We start from the raw sequence: 27,875 nt of genomic DNA, 5'->3' as shown, positions 1-27,875 counted from the left end.
TCCACATCCGGTGCTCCATTTCCTATCCGCTATGAGACATTAAATCACATCAAAGCAGATGGAGTACGTAGGATCTGTTTACTAGGTACAGAGTAGAATCCATAATTTAAAAAGTTACCTGGTATGTTAAAGAATGCCCGTTCTGAACTGCATTTTATTTATTATTAATAAATATCAACACAGCTTTAATCGGACAAGAGATAGTTTTTATTTCATAGAGAGTGCCTTCAATGATGCATCACCGCGCTAGCTGTGCTCTTCTCCTGAGCATCCTGAAAGTTCCTTGTTTTCAAAAAGTTAAATGAAAATACAAACGTATGGCTTAAAAGCATTTCGGTTATTAAGAAAGGTTCATTTAACGTACGTATACGCAATATAGACCTAAAATAAAGTATCAAGTAACATATTGAAATAGAATGACTTCGGCAATATGAATACTTTAAAAAGCAAAAGCAATATCTGCCAGCCCCTTTTATTGGACAACTGGAATACAAATGACGTGAACATTTAATTTCTATATATAGGTTGTTGTATGTAAGGGACGGAATATTCGCAGACTGAAGCAGTCAAACCTCTTATTACATGTCAAATTGCGGCACCATCACTCCGACTTCTGAACACTGGGGAACCATGTCATTTCACCCATGCGTTTGCAGTGGGGCGATTTTCAGTGTAACACGCTGGGTTACACTCACTTTCTCTTTTAACTTACCGGTAAGTCAAGGGAGGTGGAAATTATTCGAAGAGAAGGCGAGTTTAGTTTACGGTAAGTTATATACGCAGACACTGTTATTTTATAATTAGAGCGCTGCAATATTACAACAATAGAGTTGTGCCTTATATTTTAGTAATAGTGTGTTATCATGACAAAGTTGAATTACCACGAAGAAGGTCATGATGTTTCTCATATGGGTAATAGTCTTACAAAAAGACTAGACTACATTCGGTAATAAAGAAGTTCTATGCGGTTATGAAACTGTCATTTAAAACAGATACAAGTTTGATGTTTTGGTTTAGGCTTGTAGCTTGTGTCACATCGTAAAGACTACTTTGGCCCATGTGCAAATTTAATCGGGAGTTCTGGATTCAAGACCAATATCTTCACACAAAATCGGACAGCGTTTTTGCCACGTGGACGTCAATTTCAGCTTTTAGCGTGAGAGTTTAACTCACTGAGGCCCTGTCTTGGTTATATTGTATTTATTGGTTCAGTTAATTACGGCTCCACTTTAAGTCACTTGTCAGTTCTGAGCAGATGTCAGAATTAGTATACCACGCATTATTAAGTAAAGAAACCAATGTAACAGGTAGGTTAGAGTTCCAGCACGACACCTCATTTTCCTGCGTTAGAGCAGTCAAATAAAAAACAATTCCGAATTATACTACTTGCCCGAAGCTCTGTGTTGGGTGCGGTATCGGGGGCTAAATGAAAAGGTTCCTACTTCAGTCGCCTCCTACAAATACCTGGGAGAGCAAGAGTAAGTTGCTTAACCTGCCTGTTTTCCAGGTTATGTGATATGTCCTGGTCTTGCAATAGTCTCCCAGATTAAGAGCATCAGCAAAAAAAAAAACAAAAAAAACCCCACAATTATTTATACCTGGGTGTCGGCCATTTGTCCACACTATTCATTTGGCAGAATCTTTGTTCCAGACGTTAGTAACATCGGGGACACAGCATCCTTGGTTCACATTTCACATCTGGCCACTTTGTATGTGGAGTTTGCACTTCTCCCTGAGTCTGCATTGGTTTTTCTCCTGTTGTTCCATTTCCCCTCCCACATCCCAGAAACATGAAGGTTAGATTAACTGGTGATTCTGAGTTAGTGGATAATGAGTTGTTGTGGTTGTGTATGCATTAGCGGACCCTAAGAACTGGTCTTCATGTTTGTTTTCTGCTTTGCACCTCATGCCACTGGGATAGGCTTCTGGCACCACTATACCATTAACTTGGTAAAGCAGGGCTAGTAATGTTTACTTTAAAACTTTTGAGCATATGGCAAATTAGCTTTTTCCTCTCCAAATATAATTAGATTAAGATTAACATTTACTGTACAAATATTTTTCGGTAGTTAGTAATCATATCATGTTTGTTCTGAATACGTGCTAGTCAGTCTCTTCCAGCAATTTATGATTTAGATCAGTTAGGGTAAGGAGGTTTAGGTCATTAATTGATAAAGACATATTACATAGTTGAGTATTTTAAGATTTGATAATAACATAAGATGAGCAAATCTTGCATCATCATCTTATTTCCAAATACAGGCAACAGTTACTCTGAATCTGAAAGCTTCCGTAAAAGAAGTGTACATTGTTGGTATGTGGAATCAGTTAAGCATGTAAACTCCAAAGGAGAAGGTGAATTAAAGAATGTGGTAAAAGAAAGTTAACATTTAAAGATATGGCAGATGTGGAAAAATATTTATTGCAAAATTACAAAGCATTTTTATGGGTAGTTTGTCTTTTTTTTTTTTTGCATATTCCACATTTAAGGTAACCGATTTCTTTGAGCCATTTAGTTTGTTTGCATAAAATTAATTACACACCCAAAATGCATTCACCCAGGCAAATTCTGAATGTGTGGGGGTTAGTATGTAAAGTACTGTCAGAGTCTATGGATTAAACAGTGAAACAGAAGAGACATATGTAAGTACTTGTAAATTTTTGTTGGAAGTCAATGGAATTGTCGATTAGTAAACAGACACAATAATTAGTAAAAAGACAAAATGACATTATTATCTCTGGGAATGATAGTTGTTTTTCTTTGCAGAGCTGAAGTGGTGCTAGAGCATTTCTGAGTAGTTAATAAAGTTATGCATTTTGTGCTTTGTAATTGTGTGTGGGAATTTGTTTCAGAATAATGAAATATCAAAAGATTTCATTGGAATGGTATGAAATCAATTTTTGTTAGAATGTGCAGTGTTAAATGAGGGTATATTGTAGTGTTAAATTTTGGAAAACTCGAGTTTGTCATTTATCTAGAACCTGTAGTTACACAGGAATTGTAATGAATATAGTTATGGTGCTCTGGGTGTTGCACATTCATTTCAAGACCAGATATTCCAGTATTTAATTCTGGCAGCAGTCGTTTGAGCCAAATATAGTAAATGTAACCTGTTCCTGTTCTACAACTTTTCTTGAGAATATCGTATGTTTATATTAAGATATAATAAATTTTAGGTCCTAACCTGGACACAGGCAATTATTGTACTAAAATGATTCACTTGATAATATTTTACATTCTTAAGCAAGTGGTTTACAGTTCCAGTCCAGGGGACCCTTGCAGCTAGGTGTTTTTGTTTCAGGCAGTTTCACAATCTGAATAATTTTACCTGTAATTGAGCTCATTGCTTACTAAGGGTATTAGAGTTTTCCCTTTTTTATTCCTATTGTAAACTGAATTGTGAAGTAAGATCAGAAATACCTTTAGTTACTCTTCATGTTGTGTTTTTAGTTTCAGTTTAGTTTTTATATTTACAAAGACATTTTATTTTTATATATATTAATTCCAGTTTTAGTTTTTGTTATATATGTATAGTTAAAGAGATACTGTATTATGAAGTTTTGTGTCATGGTCAAACAGAACTGTAGACTTAATGGTTTTTGGATACAATGTTTGTTTATGTATTGTGACAGATGGCCGGGGCCCATGCCTGGCTGGGACGCCCCTTCACCTGCCAGGGGGACAAGGGTGGGAAGCCCAGTATCTCCCCCTGGATGCTAGATGGCAGCCTCCCTGGGTTGCAGCGGTGCCTCGGACTCCCCCAGGGCTTCATCGGGGTTCGAGATCTGTGCAGCCCTGTGGGGTTCCGCAGGCGCCGCCAGGGGGTGCTGCAGCAGGAGCTTCTGGCCCCTTTTGGGCACTGGTTTTGCCTTACCCGGAAGTGCAGCCGGATGTTGCCAATCAAGCACCTGAGGCACTTCCGGGTACCCAATAAAAGGGAGCCAGCGGCCAGAATCGGGAGGAAGAGGACGAGGTTGCCAGTGAGGAGTGGTGGTGCCAAAAGGAAGAAAGTGCTTGGTGTGTTTGTATACTGTGCTTGGGACTGTGTTGTGGCTGGAGGGATTACAGGGAAGACGTGCCCTCCAGCTGAAGAATAATAAACAGTTTATTCATTTTACACGTGCCTCTCGTGTCCAGTCTTTTTTTGGGTCGAGTGATGTACAGCATCTATCTTACAATATATTTGTTTAATGTTAGTAAAACTATAGATATGTCTCGTTAAAAACGAAATCAGAATTATTAATGTAGCTTTATAAGATGAATATATTTTTGATCATCTGTGCTGAGTAAACTTGATTTTTAATGCAAATAATCAATCCAAATCTAACTGAAATAAAGCAAATAACAAATGAGTAAATACCCTAACTCTGCAAAATTTTAATGGAGAAGAATACTTCTTCCTTCAATACGCAATTTACTTTTCTGCATTTAAAACCCATTAGTTTTTAGTCATGCAGCAAATCACATGTTCAGTTTTCAGTGGAGAGAAGTAGCAATTTTCCTTATAAAGCCTTGGAAACAAATATTCAGTATTGTGTAGTTTGTAGAAATAATGCAATGAAGCATTGGTAAATGTATTTTTAAGTTGCCTTGTTGCCTGGGAGTTCCATATCTGTTAGTTACAAGACTTTTGGAACATTATCCACATTAACATAAAAAGGGAATTAAAAACATTTCAGAATCTGTCTTATGCAACATAAAGTCCTGAAAGTGAAATTCAAATTTACAATGAAGGGTGGTAACCTAAGCTGCACGTCTTGCAAAATCTCCACTTCTGTCAATACACTGTTTATTAAAACTGGAAAAACAAACTGGTTTTGTCTGTTACAACTAACAGATAGTTATAATGTTTGAAGAATGGGGAGGATTGGCAATGAAATGTTTAAACACACAAATTGCCGGTCAGTTGCTGCTGCTAGTAGGTGCATTTTACTTCTCATGACACCACACACACATGTTGAAGTGCAGTGGTAGTCACTTTTGACTGATCTGCTACTAGAAAACCTTTCTCATTTTAATCTACGAATCAGACTATAGTTTACCCACCATTGATCCAGGCAGTTTTTTTCAAGTTACCAATGAACCTTACCTACAACAAAAATCTTGCCAAATCAGTAATTGTATAAGGTTCAGATCACTTTATTGCCAAATGATCCTTTTTAATACATAAGCGATTAGTCAACGGTAACATTCTGCTTAGGTTTGTAGACTGATGAATTTCTTTATCAGTGCATCAAAGGACAGCTTTATTTTCAAAAAGCGTTTTTTCTGTGCAAAGTAAAAAATGCAGACACTTCAGAAATATTCTGTTCATTATTTTTCATTCCATAAGATAAAGGGTTTGTTTTGCAGAACATTTCAAATTCAGTCTTTTGAATTACTCCTTGATATAGAAGAAATGCAAAGAAAGTCAGCTTGCCCTGTTGTCCCAAATACTGTGTCGTTGACCACCGTCTGTTACTAGCCAGTGTCCACTGTAGACAAGATGACTAGTATAACTCAGTGTGTGTGTGTGTGATTAGTACTGGGTAACTTATTACAGCAATAAAGAGATCTTGATAGGCAAGTCAGACAGCTGAATATGCATTTGAAAAATAAAGAACAGATATTTATTCATATATTTTGATTATTTTTCGGAGCTGCTGCAAGTCAGGTTAGCCAGTTGAGACAAAAACACGATATTTTTTTGTAATTTTATTTCGGTTAGTCTTTTCAGGTACTTCCATAGTTCTGCATAGTTATAGTTTTTCATCTTGGGTTTTGTTAATTATTTTATGTTATTTATTAATATATTTGCCAAAAAGTTTTATATTAAACATTTTTATCTCCATCAAAACTGTTGCTTTTTAATGTATTTATTTTTTTCAGATCCCCAGTTAAAAATGGTTCTTAAAGAAATTCCTGCTGAAAACATTGCTCGGCCTCTGAGTCGCAATGAAGTGATTGGCCTACTTTTTCGTCTAACTATTTTTGGCACAGTGACATACTTTACCATTAAATGGATGGTGGATGCTATTGATCCAACCAGGAAACAGAAAATTGAAGCACAAAAGCAGGTATGAAAAATATTTTTTATTTATTTGTAAGAAGGAAAATTATTTACATATTGTGCTTTGAATATAGGAATACTGTAATTGCTGTCTGCAACCATAGTAAATGGATGTTTTAATAATTGTGAAATGAAACTGACAGTATATATCTCATGGTTGCTTACAGCCCATTATGATGGGCAGTGAGACAGTAACTGAGGTTGAGCCAATCATCTTGCTTTTCTCACAGGCTGAAAAACTTATGAAACAAATTGGTGTGAAGAATGTTAAGCTTTCCGAATATGAAATGAGCATAGCTGCTCATTTGGTGGACCCTCTGACTATGCAGGTAAATGTGTTTTTTTTATTAAGTATAAATCTCAAGCAAGTAAGAGACTTTTTGAGAGTATATTTTTAAATTACTGATGACATCCATTACTTGTAGCACTTGAACTTCCTGAATTGTTGTTTTGCATGAAATCTAGCTTTTGTATTATGTATTTTAAATTATATATATATATATATATATATATATATATATATATATATATATATATATATATATAAATACTTTTTTAAAAACCACGCTTATATTAAGTTAAAAAGTGTACTAAAAAGTAAGTCTCTCATACATCACTCTCCAAATAAAAGGTGGGCTCTTTTGCTAAGATTTTAAGAAGTATTTTTTTGAATGTTGATTGATGAAAAGCGCCCACACTTTTATTTTATGAATGATGTATGAGAGACTTATTTTTTACTTTTTAGTACACTTTTTAACTTAATATAAGCGTGGTTTTTAAAAAGTATTATAAATAAATTTTCAACTTTTTAGTCTTGGGTTTGTTTTAGTTCTATCCATTACTATCGCCATCAATTGGTGAAATCTTGAACTATTCTTCATATGAAAATTTCATAATTAACATGGATTAATTAATCAATTAGTGAAACAGATTATTGATTCATGTATTGTCATCGGAAGTGAGTAAGTGTGCAAAATTTCAAGTCATTTGGAGAATAGGAAGTGGGTTAAATATCGATTAAAGATTTGTACCAGACAACAAACAGGTGAAGTTAATATAAAGCGTGGTAAAAAAAAAGCGGTACTCCTCTCTAGCAGCACCATCTTAAGAGTTTCATATAAGTTAAATCTTGTCTCAGTTTGCTTTCCATTACTTGCCTTGTAAAGAACATGTATCATTTTATGTTTTTGCTTAGCAATTTATTAATTAGATGTTTAGTTTTCAGTAAAGTTATGATTCTTAGATTATCTCTTCCAAAAATTGGAAAGTGATATGTTGAAAAATGAAACTTGGAGAAACCAGAAACTTTCAAGCTCATATTTTATTAGCAAATTATGTTTATTAACTGAAAGTGCAAAGCAAATACAATGTAAAGTTTGTTTCAGATCACGTGGAATGACATTGCTGGTCTGGATGAAGTCATAAGTGAACTTAAAGACACTGTTATTCTTCCTGTTCAAAAAAGGCATCTTTTTCATAATTCAAGACTGCTACAGCCTCCAAAAGGTATGCTGAGACTTTTTTTTTGTTCTTTCTAAAAGATACATATTTTAGAATCACAAATGTCTTGGTATATAGGCAGTTTTAGATGTATAATTACAACTATTTGACAAAATAAGCATACTTGAGGACCTTTGTACATAACCAGCCTATAGGAGACTAAGGGAAACAGTCAACAGTTCTCCCGCAATATTGTGTGTTATTTTTGTCCATCCATTCTCCTTCAACTCTGACAAGATTCCCAGTCCTAGCACATAAAAAGCATCCTCATAGCATGATGCTGCCACCACCATATTTCACTGTAGGTGTGATATTTCTTGAGGAATGGGCAGTATTACATTTATGCCATACATACCTTTTTGAAGTCTGTCCAAAAAGTTCTATTTTGGTCTCATCTGACCATAAAAGCTTCTCCCACATCTGAACTGGGTCTTTCTCATGCTTGGTAGCAAATACCATACATGCTTTTATGTGAACCCTATTAAATAATGACTTTTTTTCTTTCTCCCTCCCATATATTCCTGTTTTATGGAGAGCTCTTGAAATTGTGGACCTATGCACCTTCACTCCAGTTTCAGCCAAAGAGCATTGCAGACTTCTGAGAGTAGCAGTTGGATTTTTAGTAGCCTCTCTCACCACTCAGTTAATGTCTTGCTCTGATGTTCAGTTTTGAGGGACAGCCTGTTCTAGTAAGAGTCTGGGTGCTGTGATGAACCTTCCCCTTTCTGATGATGGATCCAACAGTTCTTAATGGGACATTCAAAATGTTCAATATTTTTTGCAGCTATTCCCTGTCTTTTGCATTTCAGTGACTTTGTTTCTCACATCAGCAGAATGCTCCTTTGGCTCTTACAAAGGGTGCTTTATTAAAGGCTCACAAGTAGTACCTAATTATGGTGAAATAACTGTCACCCATTTGTCATTTGTGTAAACCTGAAGCTTCTAAAGCACAGAGGTTTAAATACTTATGCAACAACTAACCTTTGAGTTTTTCTTTTTCAGTTAAATATCTACAGAAATTTTTTTTATTTTGGCTTTATAAATGTATTGTTACGGCATAAATATAGGATAAATATGTGTGAAAATCTTTTTTGTCATGTAGAAAATTATGATGACTTTCAAGGGGAATGAATACTTAGATACACAGACACACACACACACATAGAGTGACGTGCAAACGTATCTATGTGTGTTTACATACATACACGCACACACAGGGGTGGGCAAAAGTAGGTTTACAGTTTTTTGTTGGGAAAAACATATGCAGGTTGTGATTCTTACATTCACACTTTAATAATAATAATAATAAGAAAAATAGTTGACAGATAATACAAATAATTTGTTTGATTTCAGCCTATTTACTCTGGGCAGTCTCTCTCTCAGTACCTCCTTAGTAGTCCAGGTTACGTCTAGGAGGCTATTTACTTCATGTTTAGAGTATCTGCCATTTCACTTATCTCTATTTTTTTAATTCCTCATATGTGAATAATAAATATAACTTCTAATGTGAATGCTTTCTTGTTTATGTAGGAGTCCTTCTATATGGTCCCCCAGGCTGTGGAAAAACTCTGATTGCCAAAGCCACTGCTAAAGAAGCAGGTTTTCGCTTCATTAATTTACAACCATCCACTTTAACTGATAAATGGTATGGGGAATCTCAGAAACTTGCTGCAGCTGTTTTTTCTCTGGCAATTAAATTACAGCCTTCAATCATATTTGTAGATGAAATTGGTAAGTACTTTTTGACTTAAACTAATTATAGGTAAACAATGTTTATTGATTTTAATGTAAAAGTTTTCAAAAAATGTATTGGCAAGATGAATCCAAATATGATACATACAGTGCATCCGGAAAGTATTCACAGCGCATCACTTTTTCCACATTTTGTTATGCTACAGCCTTATTCCAAAATGGATTAAATTCATTTTATTCCTCAGAATTCTACACACAACACCCCATAATGACAACGTGAAAAAAGTTTACTTGAGATTTTTGAAAATTTATTAAAAATAAAAAAAATTGAGAAAGCACATGTGCGTAAGTATTCACAGCTTTTGCCATGAAGCTCAAAATTGAGCTCAGGTGCATCCTGTTTCCCCTGATCATCCTTGAGATGTTTCTGCAGCTTAATTATTGGAGTCCACCTGTGGTAAATTCAGTTGATTGGAGATGATTTGGAAAGGTGCACACCCAACTATATAAGGTCCCACAGTTGACAGTTCATGTCAGAGCACAAACCAAGCATGAAGTCAAAGGAATTGTCTGTAGACCTCCAAGACAGGGTTGTCTCGAGGCACAAATCTGGGGAAGGTTACAGAAAAATGTCTGCTGCTTTGAAGGTCCCAATGAGCACAGTGGCCTCCATCATCCGTAAGTGGAAGTAGTTCGAAACCACCAGGACTCTTCCTAGAGCTGGCCGGCCATCTAAACCGAGCGATCGGGGGAAAAAGGGCCTTAGTCAGGGAGGTGACCAAGAACCCGATGATCACTGTGTCAGAGCTCCAGATGTCCTCTGTGGAGAGAGGAGAACCTTCCAGAAGGACAACCATCTCTGCAGCAATCCACCAATCAGGCCTGCATGATAGAGTGGCCAGACGGAAGCCACTCCTTAGTAAAAGTCACATGGCAGCCCGCCTGGAGTTTGCCAAAAGGCACCTGAAGGACTCTCAGACCATGAGAAAGAAAATTCTCTGGTCTGATGAGACAAAGATTGAACTCTTCGGTGTGAATGCCAGGCGTCACGTTTGGAGGAAACCAGGCACCGCTCATCACCAGGTCAATACCATCCCTACAGTGAAGCATGGTGGTGGCAGCATCATGCTGTGGGGATGTTTTTCAGCGGCAGGAACTGGGAGACTAGTCAGGATAAAGGGAAAGATGACTGTATCTATGTACAGAGACATCCTGGATGAAAACCTGCTCCAGAGCGCTCTTGACCTCAGACTGGGGCGACGGTTCATCTTTCAGCAGGACAATGACCCTAAGCACACAGCCAAGATATCAAAGGAGTGGCTTCAGGACAACTCTGTGAATGTCCTTTAGTGGTTCAGCCAGAGCCCAGACTTGAATCCGATTGAACATCCCTGGAGAGATCTTAAAATGGCTGTGCACTGACGCTTCCCATCCAACCTGATGGGGCTTGAGAGGTGCTGCAAAGAGGAATGGGCAAAACTGGCCAAGGATAGGTGTGCCAAGCTTGTGGCATCATATTCAAAAAGACTTGAGGCTGTAATTGCTGCCAAAGGTGCATCGACAAAGTATTGAGCAAAGGCTGTGAATACTTATGTACATGTGATTTCTCAATTTTTTTTATTTTTAATAAATTTGCAAAAACCTCAAGTAATCTTTTTTCACGTTGTCATTATGGGGTGTTGTGTGTAGAATTCTGAGGAAAAAATGAATTTAATCCATTTTGGAATAAGGCTGTAACATAACAAAATGTGGAAATAGTGATGCGCTGTGAATACTTTCCGGATGCACTGTACATGTTGGGTGACAGACTTGTGACAAACAAAGCTCTTAATGACGCATGTACAACCTCTGATTAGAAAAGACTGTACTGTGTTTTGATGTGTTATTTCTCATCCATGGATATTTTCTTATACTCTTCCCCTAATTTACTATATTAATAATATTAATAATAATTTCCCCTTGTGATTAATAAAGTATCTATCTATCTATCTAAATGGTAATTTTCCAAAAACTTAAAGCAATGTTCCTTTGTCCTCGTGATATGGGTTTTGGCAGGCTGGCAGTGTACAAACTGTACTATAAGACATGTGATTGTTTGTGTTCTTTAAGAATTACTAACAGTTGTGCTTGAAAGTTTGTGAACCCTTTAGAATTTTCTATATTTCTGCATAAATATGACCTAAAACATCATCAGATATTTACTCAAGTCCTAAAAGTAGATAAAGAGAAACCAGTTAAACAAACGAGACAAAAATATTATACTTGCTCATTTATTTATTAAGGAAAATGATCGAATATTACATATTTGTGAGTGGCAAAAGTACTGTATGTGAACCTTTGCTTTCAGTATCTGTTGTGACCCCCCTTTGCAGCAATAACTGCAACTAAACGTTTCCGGTAACTGTTGATCAGTCCTGCACACCGGCTTGGAGGAATTTTAGCCCATTCCTCCGTACAGAACAGCTTCAACTCTGGGATGTTGGTGGGTTTCCTCACATTAACTTCTCGCTTCAGGTCCTTCCACAACATTTCGATTGGATTAAGGTCAGGACTTTGACTTGGCCATTCCAAAATATTAATTTTATTCTTCTTTAACCATTCTTTGGTAGAACGACTTGTGTGCTTAGGGTCGTTGTTTTGCTGCATGACCCACCTTCTCTTGAGATTCAGTTCATGGACAGATGTCCTGACATTTTCCTTTAGAATTCTCTGATATAATTCAGAATTCATTGTTCCATCATTGAAGGCAAGCCGTCCTGGCCCAGATGCAGGAAAACAGGCCCAAACCATGATACTACCATCACCATGTTTTACAGATGGGATAAGGTTCTTATGCAGGAATGCAGTGTTTTCCTTTCTCCACACATAATGCTTTTCATTTAAACCAAAAAGTTCTATTTTGGTCTCATCCGTCCACAAAACATTCTTCCAATAGACTTCTGGTTTGTCCACGTGATCGTTAGCAAACTGCAGACGAGCAGCAATGTTTTTTTTTTTGGAGAGCAGTGGCTTTCTCCTTGCAACCCTGCCATGCACACCATTGTTGTTCAGTCTTCCCCTGATGGTGGACTCATGAACATGAACATTAGCAAATGTGAGAGAGGCCTTCAGTTGCTTAGAAGTTACCCTGGGGTCCTTTGTGACCTCGCCGACTATTACACGATTTGCTCTTGGAGTGATCTTTGCTGGTTGACCACTCCTGGGGAGGGTAACAATGATCTTGAATTTCCTCCATTTGTACACAATCTGTCTGACTGTGGATTGGTGGAGTCCAGACTCTCTTTAGAGATGGTTCTGTAACATTTTCCAGCCTGATGAGCATCAACAACTCTTTTTCTGAGGTCCTCAGAAATCGCTTTTGTGTTGTGCCATGATACACTTCCACAAACATGTGTTGTAAACAGCAGACTTTAATAGATCCCTGTTCTTTAAATAACACAGGGTGCCCACTCACACCTGATTGTCATCCCATTGATTGAAAACACCTGACTCTAATTTCACCTTCAAACTAACTGTTAATCCTAGAGGTTCATATACTTTTGCCACTCACAAATATGTAATATTCGATCATTTTCCTTAATAAATAAATGACCAAGTATAATATTTTTGTCTCATTGGTTTAACCGGTTTCTCTTTATCTACTTTTAGGACTTGAGTGAAAATCTGATGATGTTTTAGGTCATATTTATGCAGAAATATAGAAAATTCTAAAGGGTTCACAAACTTTCAAGCACAACTGTATATGAATGTTATGAAATATCTTAAGTTTTTTTTGCCCAGCACCTTCTCACTCACTTGTACAAGAAAACCCCAAATATAGATATACCGTTTGACTCATCTTGATATCTAGTTATGCAAGACGTCAAACTTTGGGATTTCCCGTAGTTTTGGCCTGCTAGACACGAAAACCCCCCTCATTTTTAGACCACTTTTGGCCTTGCTTATTTTTTTTGCTGGAAATTACACCCTTATTATAAAAGAGCAAACCAGTCTTCAGCAAAAATGATCAGAAGGACTTGAGGTTGCTCATGCCATATCAACCAACCCCAGGAGTTCACCCTCTAGTGGAATACAAGGGGTAAAAGTTATTTCTTTTCACAAAACTTCAGAGAAATAGGAGTTGGTAATACAGACATGTGCAGTGTCATATTATGCAATTTTGAGGTTGCTGATCATGAATATGGTAACATTTTTGATATTTGATGTTGCACCCAGCCCTGTAAGAGCCACTCTGTGGGTGAAAAATGACAATTCAAACATAAACACGTGGGGGTGTTGTTTTAGACTATTTCAAAGTCAGTGTTGAAAGAATATGATGTTATTTTTGATCCTTTTCTAGAGGGCAATAAATGATTAATTTATATTACAATTGAGAAACTGAACCACACATTAATATTTAAAATATTTCATGCAACTCTTCTTGTTTATTATGTACTGTTGCCTCATGAAATAAATCATTGTATTTCTTATGAAGAGGGCAATTTGTGCTAATTCAAATTTTTTAAACTGAAAATAAGCATCTTGATTATTGACAGGTAGACTCCTTTCTGTAATTTGATTCACCAGAGTGTGTTATAATAAAAGGGGGTCAGTACTTCAAGAAACAGTCAGTTCCTGGTTAAAAAAAATGGTTTATATGAATTAAACTGAAACTGTTTCTAAAGTATTCTAGTCCAGTAAGCCCCCGTGTTGCCATTACTGACTATATTGTCACTGACATATTGTATTTAAGTTAGAATCAATGTATAATTTTTTTAATATTTCAAATGTATAATAATTTTATACCAAGATATGCCTTTTATATCAAGTGTGTGTTGTAGATATCACTATAATATGGAATTAAATACATGAATGGTACAGAATGTAAACAGACATTTCCCCCCCTTTTCATTACCTAGGAGCTGTTTTGTTCTAAACTGCTAGCTGAGTAATAAGGCTCATGTTACATACATTTTGTATGAAATACAAGATCATATTGGCCTTCCAAAGTATCTTTCAAAATGTGATTTACAAGTACACTCACTTTTTATAGCATTGTTGTTTTGTTTTTTGTTTTTTTTAGTTACTTGTTCAATACACTGTTACAAAAGTAGTTTTAAAGAGTTTATTCATTATATTTAGAGAAAAGCCAAGCAAAATGACACCTTTTATTGGCTAACTAAAGGTGTCATTTTGCTTGGCTTTTCTCTACATTCATAATGGCTAACACGGTACAACACCCTAGTACTTCATTATATTTTTAATTTAAAAACAATCTATGTATTCAGTAATACTAGTGGCACTGATGTTTGAATTTTATTTTTGCAATATTTAAGTAGTACTTATTTCACAGCTACTGAAAATAAAATGTGATTGAATAAATTTGTATGTGGACTTGGCAAAATAAATAGGTAATCCATTATGATCATATTATTCTATGCTGAAATCCCTCCCAGAGCGTATAAAATAACCCCACCCCTGTTTGTTGTTACACTGAGAAGAAATGCTCAGGCCCTGTGATATAAGAATATAATTAAACAACCGGTGCTACCAAAAGATTAGAGTCCTAGGTAAACCATTTGTATTTGTAATATGTAGCTTACATAGTAGAGAACTAAATAGCTATATGTTTTACATTGGTGGTTGTATTAGTTTTCATATGGATATTTCAGGTAAATTGTAAAAATATAATAATAAATATTGTAAACACTGCTAAATTAGGGTTAAGGCAAAATTTCACTATTTTAGTACTGCTCTCCAGCTTGTCCAAGCTACTTTTTATAAAGCCACCATCTAGGATAAAAGTTGACAACAGTGCACACAAGTGTCATATTAATGGTACTGCAAGGGCAGTAATAGGCATGAGGAGAAGACAGGATGTAAAACAATGAATGCAAAAACATGTTGAATAAATAGATAAGTAGTTTTGTTTGTTACAGTATGACATTACTATTTATTGTATGGCAAGGTCTTTTGCCTTCAAAATTACTTCATACAGTTAAAATGGTAAAAATAAATAAATAAATGTCCTCAACTTTATCAGTATTTGTAGAAAATAACTTCAATGTATTTGTGGTTCAGTTCTTGCTATTCCTGGTTTGCCTGGGCATTCCAGATGTCGCCTGACGTTTTGTCTTTCTGAATGTTTTTTTTTTTTTAAATTATAATTTTCTTCATTTCATTGTTCATTTCCTGGAAAGTGCAGTCTTGTCATATATACAGTTTTCACAAGTTTATATGGAACTTGTTTTTCATGTGCCACATTTTTAAGTATGATTATACTATGTCATGCATAAGATCTTGAGTGGCAGTTTACAGTTTGTTACCCATACTGGTGTATGGGAAGCATCATTTTCTTCCAAAATATTAACATTTTCTTATGACAGTTTTTTGTGATATGATTTAGATTTTTTTTCTCTCTGTGTTAAATTGCTTTTGTTTCGTAATAGACATTTATTTAGTTATATCCCAAAAGTTTACATAATATAGTATGTAAAATGCATTTATTTGAAGTTGGTGAAATACATATGCACTTGAGAAACAAGGGAAAAACAGTACTGGTTACAGTTGTTTGTGCTGCTGTCTGACACTTCTAGATTCCTGGTATCCTGAAGTTCTTATACATACCAAAGATGCATAAGTTAGGTGAACTGGCAATTACAGATTGTCTCAGTGTGAGTTTTAATGCAAGTTTGCCTTTTAATGGTTTGGTTCTTGACATATACAGTGACATTTATCTATCCTGGGGATAGATAAATGAAAGGTGGACAACATGAAAACCCATCGTTTCACATTCAAATTGTTCAAATATATAACATAACTTGCAATTTATTTTTCCTGATACTTTGGTTTTGGTGGATACTTTTTGTTTTGTAGCAACTTGATTTTAAATTCTTCAGTTTCCAAACAGTAATATAGATTAAGGTTAAAATTGGATATTTTTTTTCTAGTATAATATTAGAATACATTTCTTACTGTTGAAGTAGCCATTGTGGCAAGTGGCTGGGGGTGACACCCAGCCGGAAGGACCGGAGGAGGGATTACGCCTCCTCCAGACCACGAGAGGGCGACCACCCTGGTGGCTTTGGGGACCACGGGAACTGAGCTTGGAAGCTTAACCCTATAGGGGCCCGTGGTCACCGCCAGGGGGCGCCCCAATGTGTGCTGGGGGGAAGACGACCAGGGACACCTGGAGTGCTTCCGGGTGCACAGCCGGTACTTCCGCCACACTGGGAAGTGCCGGTGGAAGATTATTAGGAGGCACCTGGAGCACATCCAGGTGATTATAAAAGGGGCCACCTCCCTCCGTTCAGTGGCTGGAGTCGGGAGGACGAGAGACGAAGTCTTAGAGGAGAGGAGTAGAGGGGAACCAGAGAAAGAGAGGCATTGTGAGGCCTGGACTTTGGGGGAGTTTTGGGGGGTTATGTGCACTTACTGTAAATAAACGTGTGTGGGTTGAAATCAATCATGTCTACCTGTCTGTGTCCGGGCTGTATCCCACACCATATTTTAATTTTAAATTTTTCACACTAATATTTTTTTTAACTGGAATCATGCATGAATTTAGGCAGATCATTGTGAATAAAGCAATTTACCAAAATCTTATAATTTGAGAAATATGGACAACAGAATAACAAAATTTACAAAAATAATTGCATCTCGCATTCTGTCCTACTGAGTGCTTTCTTTTAAAGTTCCTACCTATGTATTTTTGGCATAATCAGATATTTTTGTTGCATGATCTTTTCCAGTCTTATTTCCTTCGCCAGTTTTTCCGTACCTTTTATGAACAGAAGAAAATTGTAATGCATATTATTTTTTTTTTTGCTGTATTGTTTTTATATGTGTTGTGTTTTTTTTTTTTTCTATTTTATTTATAGACTCATTCCTAAGGAGTCGTTCTAGTACTGACCATGAAGCAACTGCAATGATGAAAGCTCAGTTCATGAGTTTGTGGGATGGCCTAGACACCGATTATAATTGTCAGGTACTTTTGCAAATAACTATTTAGATACACATAAAGGATAAAGGCATAATTTACTTTGACCTGAATCAATGGGGTAAGTAAATCTTACAAAAAATGTATTGTATGATAATGGGGGAGTGCATGTTAGCATCTCTTCATTCCCGACCTAATGCCAAGAACAGATGCATTTATTTTAAACAGTGAGACACTTGCTTGCATAAATGAAGGACGTAAAGTAACAAAAGAACAACAGAGTGAAGAAGGGGGAAAAAAACACAAAACACCTCAACACTCTGTGGCTAGGTACACTGTCTTTCAGAATTGTTTTCCCACCTTTTCCACCTAGTCCTTTTAAGTAGCAGTTTATCAAATACATAATTAAATAAACAAAGAAATAAATAGTCTTGTGTTTAATTTTTTAGGTGTATTTCTGCATTGTGAACATTATTATCTTTATTATATTTTCTAGGTTATTGTAATGGGAGCTACGAATCGTCCACAGGATTTGGATTCTGCTATTTTGCGACGGATGCCTACAAGGTTTCACATTAATCAGCCTGTAAGTATAAATTGACCTAAAGCAAAATAATCCCAACAATGTATATTCTCTTGCAACATATACATAATAGTAAGGATTTGGATGATTCATTAATTATAGGATAGATAAAATATTAAATTTAAAATTTTTTGTAGCCCCCCATCCTCTTACTGTATACTGTGAGCATAAACATACAATGCAAGTATGTGAGGCCCGGGTTGCGGCAGCTAGCATTTGCTGTTTGAACGTGGGATATTGATAGTCATGATCCAAGGACTGAGTGGGCAATGAGGAAGCAACAAGAATGATATAAAGTTGCTTGGTGCTTTTATTCACTGCCAAGGAAGTGTTTATACATTAAAGTACAGTGCAAGTTCTCAATAAATAAATAAATAAATAGTCCTTGATTAAAAACAGTGTTCTTTTGGAGGTTAAAATAACAATAAATATATGATTCCAAAACCGGTTCAAATCAAGAATAAAACACAGTCGGGAGATGTCTATTTAAAGAATCACAAGCATCTCACTAAAATGTTTCCTCTGCTCACCCTTTGAGGTCTTCTCAACCGTAGGAGACACCCTCAGACAAGCACAGTCAACCTTTTCTGTTTTTTGCTCTCACTACAGTCCCTCAGTGTCCATTAGGACCATTGAGAACCCTGCTCCCTTCACCCATCACTGTCACTCAGCACCTGTAGGACTCTTGGAGCAATTGGTTGCTTCTGCTCTTGTGCAGTGTTCAGCAGGAGTGACCCTACACCCAGCTGCCATGGCTCTCACACCAGCTAAGCTACACTTCTGCCTTCTCTCCTTCCCACCCTCTTTGTTTCAGTTTTTAACTACTAGTCTCACTTCCTATCCTGTCTTTCTCTCTCTTTCATTCTTTTATTTTCCACCCAGGCTCCTTTCATATCTTGTAGACATGGGTGCGCCATCAAATGACCCATGAACTGTCAATGTAGAATATCTGAGCTGACCGCACCTGAATGTAACAAGCAATCAGCTTGCCGTCACATTGAATAGCCCACATTGCTTCATAGCAGCACTCTCTCAAACCCACAAGCCTAAGCTACTGCACTGTTTTTATACTAAAAAAAATATGGCTGTGTCATGAACCCCTAATGTACTTTATCACAATGCATTGCTCTTTGAAGCATAGACTGTAGTTTATAATTGAACATAAATTGCAGAAATAACAATCTGGGAAAAAGTGAATACTATTGTGGACCATCATGCTCTGAATATAATTGGTATAAGTTACTGGGGTTCTAAAACTAAAGTAATCCAAATTAACTGACTTATCAATTGATGCTGACTGGTACTGTACACTGCTGTTTGAGAATCTGAAGCAGCTCATTTGTTCTACTCTTTGATAATTATGGGACGGTAAGAAATCAGTGCAACATCCTAAATTAATTGTTGACAGTAGCAGTTTTTTCCCTGCTTACTCCTAGTAATGTCTTTACAGCAGTTGAACAAAGAGGAACCAGCAGGTGTTCTGCATTATAACACAAAACATCTTTCCTTTTATCCTTTTTCTTTTTTCTTTTTTTTTTTACCTACTCCAATCATATTCATAGCACTGTTGTCTTTTAAATTAGCGTTTTCCTCCATCTAATCCAAGAATATGTAGTTTTAGCCAAATTAACACAACTTAGATTAATCCAATATACCTTTTGTAATTTATTGTAGGACATAACACACAAGAAAAATGAAATATGTGATGAAAGAGTGAGATGCAAAGAGTTAGCCATTCTATGTAATTTAGTATTATACATGGATGTGTATCATTTATATTTGTTTCATTCAAACAACAATCAGCTTCAAAGTATTTTATAAACAAAGAATTATTTTTGTTATGTTCATGTTTGTTTAAAGTAACACTTTGTGATAGTTAACACAGTGATATATGATACATAAAACAGATGTATTAACTGATGGTTGATACCACTTGTAATGATTCTGTTATTCAAAGGGAGAACCAACTGCAAGTAAAGAGAGGCTGTAGGAGTATCTCTTTTAACAGAGGAATGTTATGTCTTAATTTGTGTCTGGTTAATTTCTTAATATTAATTAATGAAACAGAGCATGCAGTTGTATTTAAATAACTCTTTACTAAGACATCAGTTGACTCATTAGCAGTTACTGTAGAAGAGCTCCAGTTGTTAAGTTCCCGTGTCATCAATTTGTAATCTCCTGAGAACCAAAGTTGTCTTTTTTTTGCAATGTTAGCCATGTCCTTAAAATGATTAATGTGCCCATGTTTATGTATGTTTGTGTTTTGCAGACACTCAGGCAACGGAAAGACATTTTAAAACTAATATTGGAAAATGAAAATGTAAGTAGGATGTACATTTTGTGATTTGTAAATATGTGAAACTCATTTATTTGAAAATGTACAAAAATGACATATTTCTCATTCATAACATTTTTAAAAGTGAAAAAATAAGTATTTTTCAAACATTATGTGTCACCTTATAGTATATGATTACTCTAATTTGTTTTATGCGGAGGCTTATAAAATTGGGAGTATGTCAGAATCCAAACGGCCAAATCGTAAGTAGACTGGATAATTAAAGATATCAAATGCCGACATAAATAAAATGTGAAAAGGCATTTTCCCAGTAATGATTGTTTCTTGGTCTGCTAGCGTCTACAAAAAATTAATAAATATGAATGTAATTCCTCGATTTCTCCAACTGTCCCTCTCTACCTCTTAATTATTTAAACAAATTCTGAGAGGCTATTTGCCAAATTTCTGTGCCTTATTTTACTGCTTTGAATCCTCTGACCTCATTCAGTATTATTTTTCTATTCCTCCTTCCTGTTGTGTGTTACATGGGATGAAGTACAGTATGTCTCACAGCAGTGGTTCTCAAGTTCAGTCCTGGAGGACCCCTTTTGCTGCAGATTTTCATCCTAAATCAGTTTCTTCTTTTAATTGGATTCCTACTGTAGTTAAGCAACTTGTTATTCAGTGTATTAATCCAGAAATGACAAGCTGGTTATTGTACAGGTTTACTGAATGAAGCAAGAATTTGTGTGTCAGTTGAGTGAGAATTTATTCTTTATGCATTTTAATATTTTGTTATTTTTAATGTTCTATTTTTCTAAGCCATTATTTATTGATAATCACACAAGTGGATAATACTGAAATAGCTGCCCTTTAGCATTCGGTGTCATGCTTATTCTGCCAGTCATTGTCGGTATTCTGAACTACACAGAACAAGTAATTTACAAGAAAATGACGAGTTAAGCAGTCAAAGATAAGGCAAAAATACAAATATTTCATGATTTTCTACAAGTATAAATTTTGCAGTATTGCACTTTTATGAGCGCTAAATGTGAGAATAAATAAAAAGAACAGCTAATTAAACAATTAAATCAATTAAAGATTAAGTTATTTACTGATGGTGGAATTGGTTGGCCCAAAACCTGCATCCATAAGAAGGCCCACTAGTACTGAACTTGACAACCACCAATTTAAAATATTTTTACATATCATGTAATAGTTGGTTTCACTGTGTATACACCGTATAAAACAAACTGCAACAATGACTTCTAAGTAGTTATGCACCTTTTTAGCGTAAAGTTTGATTGCTTTTAAAGTTTCCGTACAACATATAAGAAGTCGTGTTATACTACGGTGTTTAATAATATTTTATTCAGTATATAGAAATTAGCACATATTGTGTAGTAATAAAATTTGTAAAAAGGGGAAAAAAATTAAAAAGCTCACTAAGTTTTGAATGTGTATTCTCTACATGGTGATGTCAGTATTAGATTGATAAAGAGAAAGAGAAGATATAGAAGACTTAACGTAATTAAGCTTTTCAGAACTTATTCATGGGTCTTCATTTATATTCCACTCACTCTGTCTTTAACATGGAGATTCAGGGGTTCCATGGCATACCCGAGTGTGTGAAAAAGTAATACATTTTCTTTTTACACTCTAGCTAGACAACTAAGACTATGGCATATCCATGCCTTTTGTGATTCTAGCTGTTAGAGTGCGTCTTGTTTTCTGCGACTTCAATGCTGTGATTATAGTAGCCTCCATAAAGAACTATTACTTTCACTCTGCCAAAGGTGAACTACACTATATGGTTAAAAGTATTGTGGCCACCCCTCCAAATTACTGAGTTCTGGTGTCTCAGCCGCACCCATTCTTAACAGGTGCATAAAATCAAAACACATGCAGTAGCAATGCAATCTCCATCGACAAAAATTGGCAGTATAATGGGTCATATTGAAGTGCTCACTGGCTTTGAATGTGGCATTGTCATAGGATGCTGCCTTTGCCCCAAGTCAGTACATGAACCTTTTACTCTGCTAGATCTGCCCTGGTCAACTCTGTTCTATTATTTTGAAATGGGAGTGTCTAGGAGCAACAACAGCTTGGCCATGAAGTGGTAGACCACAGAAACTCGTAGAAGGAGATCACTGACTGCTGAAGAGCATGGCACCTAAAAATCTTCTATATTCTGTTGAGTCCCTAGCAAGCCTAAGATCGCTATGGAAAATGCCAAGCATTGGCTGGATTGGTGTTAAGCACGCAGTCGCTGGCCTCTGATGCAGTGGAATCATGTTCTCTGAAGCAAGGTTATTCTAGTTTTGCCATTTTATATTAGTTTTTATTTCTATATTTTTTCTGACCTTACTTGGAAATTCAGTTTAGTTTTAGTTTTCCTTCGTGTATTTTTAGTTTTAGTTTAGTTTTTATTTCACAAAGACTTTTCTATTTTATTTTTATATCTATTAGTTTCAGTTTTAGTTTTAGTAATTATGGCATGGAGCTCCTACAGAGTTAGTTTTGTGTCACAATCAGACAGAACTGTACACCTAACAGATTTGGATATGAGTTTAATGTTAGTAGAAGCTTACTACATTGCCTGGTTTACTATCTGGTTTTGTTTTTGTCTGATAAAAACAAGCATAATCAAAACTAGATACTGAATATGAATAATTTTACACAATTTTATAATTTTTAAAATATTTTCTCATGAAAATCACAGGGGCTTAGGAAGAACATGGCTCTTAGACTTGAATCAGTGTGCAGACCCCACCTAGCTGTATTGAGGGAAACAAAAAAAAACAAGCATGTAGTGTCAAGGTTAGAGGTGGTGAGTCTTGAATAGCAGTCTTGAAGAACAGTAAACCCATAATGAGCAGGGCAAGAGTAGGTAATAGGAGTACAGACAGGCACAAAACAACAGAGACAGTGTCAGAGATTAAGAACAATATATACATTATCAAAACCTGTTTATCCAGAGCAGGATCACAGGAAACCTGGAGCCTATCCCAGCAGGTTTGGATGTAAGGCAGGAAAACTCCCTGGTATGCAATATGTATGATAAGGCTGATGTTAAGAACAAAAAGAATAGGATATTTCAACTATCTATTTTGAGAGAGAGAGAAAAACATTGAAAAAAGGGAGACAAATATTTTAAAATCTAATTCTGTTAATGGATTACTTTCACAATATCAGGTATTTTGAGTTGTGAATATGAACTAAAAAAGATAAATTAATAAATATAGATTAAATACAAAAACCCATTAGTATGTTTAGTTTTTCATCTCTTGTCAGACTCTCTACCTTTGTATCGCTTTGTTGTTAAACGATGTTTTTAAAGCAAAAGTGATTGGTCAGCAACAATATGCTGATCTTGTATGATGACCTAGTCAGTCTCTTGATCAGTGCTGTTTTATTTTCAAAAATCGTGAGTAGTCTCCCCTCGACTTTCTTGTATACTCAGATATGGAGATGGATATTTGAGGAGTAAACCGCAAGACAATGATTATATTTTTATATTATGTACATTAAGGAACCATCACCAACAAATCAAATTAATAATATATCAAACAATTATTATAAAAGTAATGTTGAATAAATCGGACTCTGCAGCTGCATAAAAAAAAAAAAAAAAAGTATGTGTTCAGGTAAGGTACCACATCCGTGTGATGGGTTTGGCCCAAAAGTTAATACAGATCTACAATTGTGGTGTAACAACCACATGCCAAATTTCATCCATCTATGTAGTTGTGTTTTTGAGTTATCGCGTTTATACACACACACATACACGCACGCACGCGCACACACACACACACACAAAATTCCAAAAAACAGTATTTTTGGACTCTGGGAGGTCTATAACATCAAGATTCATCAAAATATCGAGCTCGAATATTTTCACGATTACTATACTTTCTCTATACTTCGTATATGAGAAAGTAAAAACGATTTCTCCTGTCCGAAGTGGCAGGTGAATTACTGTCAAGCAAAAAGCAGTCACCTGAGAAATAAACTGAAACGTTACTCACTCGTGATTTTTCTGTCCATACGGTAAAGTTTTTGTTGACCAGCACATTCTGATTTCAGCCATTTGAATTGCATCTTGATATACAACAAGCGCAAAGAAAGGCGGCACGGCACGCAAATCACTTTCTATTTCTCACGCTTTACGCACCCGCACTCAGCTTGCTCTGTCACCGCAAATGCTGTGTGAACAGCCGCCCTCCGTCACCAGCCACCGTTCACTGGATGAATATGTGCGGGCAGCTCGTGGTCGATGACTTTATATTTTAGAGTTAAGACTTACAAGGGATAAAGACTAATGGCACGAATATTCATTCAAAAACGAAAATTAAAAGTATTTTAGTAAATTATTTTATTTCAGTTAGTCTTTCCAGCTACTTTAATAGTTTTGTTTAGTTTAAGTTTTTCATTTCAGTTTTGTTATTTTATTTCAGTTTATGAAAATGTTTTTTTAATAATAGTTTCAGTTTTGATTTTAGTTTTCGTTAACTATAATAACCTTGCTCTGAAGTGATGAATCACACTTCACTATCTGGCAGCCTACTGTGAAGTTTGGAGGTCTGGAGCTGTTTTTCAGAGTTTGGGCTAGACCGCTTGGTTTCAACAATGGGTTCTGTTAATGCTACAGCATACAAAGACATTTTAGGCAATTGTGCCTTCTACCTTTGTGGCAACAGCATGACAAAGCCATTTCCATAAAGACATGATGTGAGACGTTTGATGTGGAGGAACTGTAGTGGCCTGCACAAAGCCCTGACCTAAACCCAATTGAAAACATTTGAACTGAATTGGAATGTCAATTGCAAACCAGGTCTTCTCATCCAACATCAGTACCTGATCTCGCAAATGCTCTTTTGGCTGAATGGGCATAAATGCACACAGACACACTGCATCATTTTGTGGAAAGCCTCCCCAAAAGAGTGGAGGCAATTAGAGTCACAAAATGGAGGACTCCAGTAGCTCTTACAGGTGTGATGGTCTGAAATCCACAAACTTTTCACCTTTATAGTGTATCTTCTCATTGTCATCAGACAAAAGACACTACAAAAAATAGTTGGGTTTACTACCTGTAATAGGTTATTTACAAAGCGAATGCTGTGTTTTGCCATTTCCTGGATTCAGTGTTCTGTATACTTAGCAGAGTTTTTCTATAAGACATGTTTTTTTTGGGAATCCCAGCAATCCATAGGTTGTTTCTTCCAGGGCAACATTACAAATCCATCCCAAGTATTTTTCCGATTTATTTTTTTTGTGTGGTGTGTGTGTGAGTCTGAGTTAAGCATCACACTGCACAGCGTATTATTTAAGAAATTTTAGAGTCAAGTCTGTTTAGTGTTAAGTTTTATTCTTTAGGACCTTTTCCATCTCTGTGCTATTCATTTCAATGTCTTTCTTTATCAATGTGAGCCATTTACAGTATTAAAGTAAGCAATGAACAGATCCCTAAACTGTTAAAGTGCCTCATTCAACTACTTGGTACATTCTGTGGTGTAGTTTAGTGACGTGGTTGGGGATCATACATAACTGGAGAAAGAGGACTGCGGATGGAATCTTATAGCTTGCTTTGGTCGGTGCTTTTACTTTTGAAGTCCTGTATTTTTTAATTTTTTTGTTTTTGCTGGTTTTTCCTTGTTCCATTTTCTCTGCATTATGTGTCCAGCGTTAGGTGCGATCTTTGACGGTGCATATTTGCAGAAAGTTCAGGAATGAATACATGAAAGAAAAAAAAAAAGTAATATAGGTGTTGCAGAGATCTGTCACTTTCAAGCACGTGTAACTGAATTCTGGAGAAGTCCAAGTTATAATTTTTACTAATGTTCTTCTTTTTTACACTTCTAAAATGCACAATTTCCGTTGCAGAGTAGTTCTTCTCATTCCTCTCCACGTTTTCCTAGACCAGCCATTGTAGCACTCCAGCAAACACAGAATTGGATGCAAATTTAAAAAGATCTAATTACATTTTAAGATTTCATTTTTAGTATTCACTTCCATTATTTTTAAGGTGGATGAGGCTATTGACTTTAATAACATCGCTAAAGAAACTGATGGATTCTCTGGAAGTGACCTGAGAGAAATGTGCCGAGATGCCGCTTTGCTTTGTGTGCGGGACTACATACACAACAGCAGCCCTCTTCTGAGCAGGTAATACAGGAGCTCATAATCTTGGAAATGTCACTTTTTTTTTTAAATGGACTAGATATTAAAACTATTTAAAAACATGACATTTGCAGTGCTTTCAAATATTATATAGGCTGTTTGCTCCAGTATTATTTTCACCAAGTCCTCCTGTTCTTGTTCCACATTTCAAAGAAACATATATCACCCCATTTTAAATTATCGAGTGTTAGTCTGGGTGGGTGTGTATGTGTCTCTCAATAGGCCCTCTGGTGTCCCCTCCAGGATCTGTTCCCTTTCTGCACCTGACGCAAGACTCTCAGCTGTCCTGAAGTGCTTTGAGAACGTTATGCCATTATGAACATGAAAGTTGCTGCTTTGGTTTTGTTCATATTTTCATTGTTTGTTTTCTAATTTTTGCTGTTCTTGTCTTTAGCCAAGAGGAGGAGGATGTTATTCGACCTATTCAGAAGGATGATCTTCTTAAAGCAATTGAAAAAATGAAAAAGTCAAAAAATGCAGGTGCTCCTGCCTCCCTAATACATGCTGCCTTAGACTGAATTTGAAAGTCCAGCCAAAGACTCTGTATAGCGCATAATGAATCAATCGATTTGCTTGAAACAGAGAAATGTTTGTGTACAGAAGCAGAAAAGATATAATCCTGTAAGTGTGGAAAAAATAAAAAGAAAATGTAATGAAGCTTTTAATTTCCAATACCCGTTCATGTTCACAGCCATGTAACATCGGTGCACTTGGATTTGCAGTATGTTTTTAGGTGTGTGGCATCCATCAAACACCTCAGTTCAGTTCATTTTTTTTGTATAAATGATCTTATGGTTTTTCAAGAAAATGCTGTCAAAGTGTTTTGTTAAAAACATTTGTAAATTTCTCCAGTCTTTTTTTTTTTATTCTTATTACAGAAAAATAAGTGGAGAGTCATTGTCTTTAGTTCCTTCTGTCCCGTATATGACCGATTGGTTGTCCAGTTATTAGTCGTGTGTATTCTGATACCGTCCGGGTGTGATTTGAGTTTAGCTCTCAAAAGCCTGTCTTTAGCTTTTAAAGCCATGGTGTATTTCAGAAAAATCCTCTCAAGCCTTACTTGACTCGGTACTAGCAGATGTAACGAAAGCCCAAAGTCGCCTTCCTCGGAGGTTTATTAGGTGGAGCAAGGAGAGCTACACCAGGGCCTCCTGCTACTGCCTGGGACTGATTGAACTTTTTGGGTTAAAGACATTTTTGTTCTTTATGTAGTTCTGCAATTTCAGGAAATTACCCAAATAACATTTTTTTCTTTTAAGAGATAAAGGGGGACAAGGAAACATTTCTTCAGGTTCTGGGCTGCTTGGTTTATTCCATTTGTTTTAGTTTCTGAAAGACGCCTAAAGAAAATGAAGCTTTGTTTAAGAATATTACAAAATGAAAAGATCACAGTGCTGTATGCGTAATGCGACTTTCATCCTGTCCTGTTCTGATCCTCCAGTATGCTGATTGTGCATCGAGGTATTTGTTCGGAAAAAACCAAACCTCCAGTATCAAAGTATTTGTACCATATTTACTAATGTTTACTCATGGAAGACTCCTCAATAGACAATAAACAGGATTCTATTTATTGACTCTTTATTTTTTTGGTTGTAGTATTCTTTGTATTTCTACAGTGCTCCCTTCTGGATTTGTCAAATAGACTTTAAATCTGTCTTGTATCCCCCGTGATGTTTG

At 36.0% G+C, this 27,875-nt stretch overlaps 1 protein-coding gene across 2 annotated transcripts; it reads left to right on the top strand.

Moving 5' to 3' along the window:
- Positions 1-27,779, top strand: atad1b (ATPase family AAA domain containing 1b). Of its 2 annotated transcripts, none has more exons than XM_028795422.2 (10): positions 1-85; positions 5,870-6,057; positions 6,281-6,379; positions 7,436-7,556; positions 9,081-9,281; positions 17,102-17,208; positions 17,657-17,746; positions 20,013-20,063; positions 26,044-26,183; positions 26,593-27,779. In XM_028795422.2, exons 2-10 carry the CDS (start codon positions 5,884-5,886, stop codon positions 26,714-26,716), a joined length of 1,107 nt encoding a protein of 368 aa, XP_028651255.1. In that variant the 5' UTR covers positions 1-85; positions 5,870-5,883; the 3' UTR covers positions 26,717-27,779. The 2 variants fall into 2 exon arrangements, with proteins under 2 accessions (XP_028651255.1, XP_028651254.2); XM_028795421.2 differs by lacking the exon at positions 1-85 and adding an exon at positions 616-766.
- Positions 27,780-27,875: the final 96 nt, after the last annotated feature.

The sequence above is a fragment of the Erpetoichthys calabaricus genome, chromosome 2 (genome assembly GCF_900747795.2).
Source record: "Erpetoichthys calabaricus chromosome 2, fErpCal1.3, whole genome shotgun sequence".
NCBI classification, from domain to species: domain Eukaryota; kingdom Metazoa; phylum Chordata; class Cladistia; order Polypteriformes; family Polypteridae; genus Erpetoichthys; species Erpetoichthys calabaricus.
The sequence above is the reverse complement of the archived record's forward strand: the minus strand, read 5'-3'. Positions and strand labels throughout refer to the sequence as shown.